Below are 4,432 nucleotides of genomic sequence, written 5' to 3' on the forward strand. Positions count from 1 at the left end.
CCAGGAGTGATCCCTGTGTGGGCTACTTGTGTCCTTCTGCTGCAGCAGGGTTGCTCTTACTGCAGGTACTCAGGGAGTCTGGGCTTTCCCCCCTGGCCAGCTGTTTGTAAATCAGGTTTGTGGAGCCCCAGCACTGTTGGGTACAAGGTATAATAACACAGTCCTGTTACAGTTTTCCTGTTAAATGAGTAGGCAATCAGTGTAGCTACTTTCTAGGCTCAGGAGCTTATAGTTGCTGTAGGTGTCATGCCTGCAAGTCTGTTGTCAGTTCTCTTAGGATTGCAGCTGAGTGGGGCTGGCTCCAGGCATGGGAGCACCCAATTGTTTCAGGTTTTGGAAGGTGGGGCCAATCCCCTTTGTGGCTGTTTGTGAAGCACAGGTCTTCTGCCACTCATAGGCCCCACTCCCCACACGCACCATCAACACAGTCTGGCCTGTGCACACTTCCCAACCCCCTGGAGCATACCCAATCTTCCCACTACAGAGGCCCCCACCACTCCACAAATTTACCTGGTCCACAGGTAACCTGGTGCTCACACAGGCCATACCCCACAGAGGTGGACACACTTGCCTGCCTGTAGAGGATCTATGCAGGCTGAAAAGTTGCCCAAGGGCTTGCTGATGTGTGGGGCTGGTCCCTAGGGTGGGCTACCTGCCCTGGCTGAACTGGATTAAATCTGCACTCCAGTGCATGTGGCAGACCCCTGGGCTAACAGGCCAGGGGAACTCCAATGATGTCTGCCAGCGTCTGTGTCAGCACACCTGTACTAGGTCACAACAATGGCTGCCACCAATGTCTCAGTCTTTGTAGGGGTCTCTCCTCTCACCGAGATGCACCCAGAGCCTACCAAGGGAGTCTCTTTTCACCAAAGGGTTGTGCACCTTTCTTTCTGGTGATTTTAGGTTGCTCTCTGAGATGGGTGAATTTGTGTGTGGGCCCTTTAAGAGCTGGCATTATTCCACTAATGTTGATAGCTTTTCTGAGGGTATTCCACATTGTAATTAGTAGCCAGTGAAGCCAGATAGTATGACACTCATCTCAGGTGTGCTGAGTCTGCAGGATACTTATAGTGGTAACGTGCCCCAACTCAGGTCCCCACTTCTCCAGGGAAGGCTATGTACCTTAGGGGGCCCCTGCTGTGCTGGCTGTGAAGCTCTGCTGCTCGAGAAAGTGTTTTTTTTCCTCTCCAGAAGGAATTTCTGCCTCTTCAACCTCAGTCTGAGCTGTCCCTTGTTGTGGGGGTTCTTGTTGTCCAGTTTTCAGTTCTCTCTCCGGGGTAATTTTTCCAAGAATAGTTGTAACCTGATTGTGTTTATGGGAGGAGGTGAGATTAGTCTGCCTACACTGCCATCTTGATGAGATCTGTCGGTGTCGCAATCCAATGTACACATCAGGATAGATGCAGAGAGGGCTGATGGCCACTCTGAGTTTATTATGACCATCGTTTCAATATATACATAGCTTACATCTGTTAAACATACACAGGTATTCTGGATGAAGTAATTAGCGAATGCCAAGAATTCTTAGTGATTTCTCAAGGAGCCCTCCCTTGGCCTGTGTTTTGATATTATCATGTTGTTGCTGTGCTCCTATATTTTTATCTCAGAGCAGGCAAGGTCTCTTAGGCAACGGTCCCTCTTGCTCCGGATATCGATATCGTTTCTCCATCTGTGCCCCCGGGTGGCCGCCGCCTGGCTTAGGTTGCCCCCCCCCCAGGGGGTCTTACCCGTCATTGGCTAACCGGCCTTCTCACCTCCGGGTCACAGTTTGTTGGCAAGATTTTTCCAGTGATTATTAACCCTTCCTATGTCAGGGGTGGCTACAAGATCTCCCAAACCAAATTCTTTAAGTGAGAGTTGTCTAGAAGTCTGGAGTTGCCAAAGTAATGGTAACAACAATAACTGCCATAAATGCAGCTCCTTACCATTGACAATATGCTTTTACCTCCACTTCCATCTCTTTTAATTCTCTGTATAACCCTGGGAAGTGGTAGGAAAAGTAACTTTATCCTCATTTTAAAATGAGGAAACAGGTGAGGAAAAGGATAGTGAAATCCACTGTGGCATTTGTTTTTAGTGTCATTGCTTTATTAGAATATACATGCCTGATATAACTCATCACTGAGAGGCTATTGCCCAGAGGCAACAGTACTATACATTATGAAACAGACTGCCTTTGGGCATCAGATTTCTCTGTGCAAACATTTAACTTACCCAGGGCACCTGTAAGGGAATATATTTTTGCCTAAAGTCAAACTACTAGTAATTGATAGAGTACACCCTCCAAACTAGATATTTAGACTTCAAGTCCAAGACCCTTTATGCTGTATTATACTATTTCTTTGTGTGATAAAATTTAAGGGATGATCACTGACTTATTCCCAGCACCTTCTTTGGAAACTGGTATGATTCAGGCTGTACCAACCCCATTGAGCTTCACATCAGGGTATCTCCTATTTCTGCCCAACCACAGTCTCTTCATGGCATTTTTCACCTCCATGTTTCTCAGGGTATAGATCATAGGGTTCAACATGGGTGTGATGATGGTGTAAAACACAGCCACCATCTTGTCCTCAGTAAAAGTGGTGGAAGGCCTTAGGTAGATGAAGAGGCAGGGGACAAAAAACAAGATCACCACAGTGATGTGGGAAGCACATGTGGAGAAGGCCTTGTGCCTCCCCTCTGATGAGCGGGTCTTGAAGGAAAGCAAGATGACAGTGTAAGAGCCCACAAGAATGACAAAGCAGCTCAGTGAAATCATGCCACTGTTGGCCACCACAATGAGCCCCACTGCATATGTGTCTGTGCAAGCCAGCTTCAGTAAAGGGTGGACATCACAGAAGTAGTGGTCAATCAGGTTGGGGCCACAGAAAGGCAGTTGTACAGTAAGAATGGTCTGGATAAAGGAATGCACAAAACCTCCTAACCAACAAGTCAGCACCAGTATGGAGCAGACCTTCCAGTCCATGATGGTTGTATAACGTAGAGGTTTACAGATGGCCACATACCTGTCATAGGCCATCACTGTGAGGATAAAGATCTCCGTACAACCAAAAAGATGGACACAAGAGAGCTGTACCATACAACCAACAAAGGAGATCCTTTTGACCTTGGCTTGGAAGTCAATAATCAGCTTGGGGGCTGTAACAGAGGAATAGCAGATGTCAACAAAAGATAGGAAGCTAAGGAAGAAGTACATTGGAGAGTTGAGATTTGGGCTCCTTTGGATAGTCATTACAATAAAAAAATTTCCAGTCATGAGGATCATATAAAAGAGTAAAAACAAAAAGAAGCATAGTTGCTGCACTTGCTCATTTTGGGAAAGACCTGTGAGTATAAATTCAGTAACATTATTTTCCATGGAATCTGGGTAGTTCACAAGAGAAAAACACCCTGTGACTTTACCTATAGGAAAAAAATATATAAAGGCCAATTAGATTTGGGCACATGGTACCATAACATTATTAGTATTATTTTTAACAATTATTCACAAAATTTCTTACTTAAGGTATTGGTTTGGGTAAAGTCTGTTTCATAAAATTACCAGAGATTGAGAAAGAGAGGTGGGGGAAGGAGGCAAAGAATGAGAGAGAGAGAGAGTGGGAGAGAGAGAAAAGAAAAATTAAAGTTTGATAGGCTTTAAACAGATTCAGGGATGCAGTCTAGGCTGTCCCCTTAAGCATCAGTAGTCTGAATCATCATTGCTCCAGAATTCAAAGTAAGTCTTTCTGTTAAATCAAGGCTCCAAGTGATAACCACCAGTTTTTTACTCCAGGATACTTTCTACTTATTTTCCAATTGATATTTGGAATCTAAGTAACCACACACACACACGTTTGTGATCACAAATAAGGAAGTCTTAAAATGTAAAACTTTGAGTTGGACCTGGGATATAATTAACCTTTTATATGGCTCTTTGGTCTCCCAAATTACTGACAGCCTGATTGGTTTGGTCTTATTTTAGATTATACCAAGACTGCACTCTTTGTCACTCCTTATGTGTCTAAAAGTTGGGAAATGCATAGAGGCTTTACAAAAAGGAACCACCATTTGCAAGATGCTCAAGACTTCAGATTCTAGTTAACATTAGTAGTCATAGGATATGGGGAGAAAATAACTCTGGGCTAAGTTTAGTCTGCCTCTGACAATGACCAACTGTGAGATCCGGGGCAAGTTGCTCACCTTCATAGAGATGCAGTTTCTTGGTCATTGGGTTGGGTTATATATGAACTGGAGGTTTCCTCCAGTTTTTATGTTATATCATAAAATTCGGGATGATCTTTTCAATACAATGAATCACAGTCCTTGAATGTGTGTTCTTTGTTTCGTTATCTTTGCATTCTTTTGAATCAAAAGATGTATGAAGGTGGGGATGATGTGTAGGTTTGTTTATTTTTGTATTGCCTGAGTACAATTACTGCTTCCATTAGCT

The 4,432-nt window shown here is 44.2% G+C and overlaps 1 protein-coding gene across 1 annotated transcript; it reads right to left on the reverse strand.

The window, feature by feature from the left end:
- Window positions 1-2,410: 2,410 nt before the first annotated feature.
- On the reverse strand, window positions 2,411-3,373 carry LOC124228572 (olfactory receptor 4S2-like). The gene has a single exon (XM_046643100.1). It carries the CDS (start codon window positions 3,359-3,361, stop codon window positions 2,411-2,413), a length of 951 nt encoding a protein of 316 aa, XP_046499056.1. The 5' UTR covers window positions 3,362-3,373.
- Window positions 3,374-4,432: the final 1,059 nt, after the last annotated feature.

The sequence above is a fragment of the Equus quagga genome, chromosome 17 (assembly GCF_021613505.1).
Source record: "Equus quagga isolate Etosha38 chromosome 17, UCLA_HA_Equagga_1.0, whole genome shotgun sequence".
In the NCBI taxonomy this organism is placed as follows: domain Eukaryota; kingdom Metazoa; phylum Chordata; class Mammalia; order Perissodactyla; family Equidae; genus Equus; species Equus quagga.

What these genes read in the sequence shown, in the direction of transcription:
- LOC124228572 (XM_046643100.1), bottom strand. Translation starts at nt 3,361, where the DNA reads ATGGAAAATAATGTTACTGAATTTATACTCACAGGTCTTTCCCAAAAT.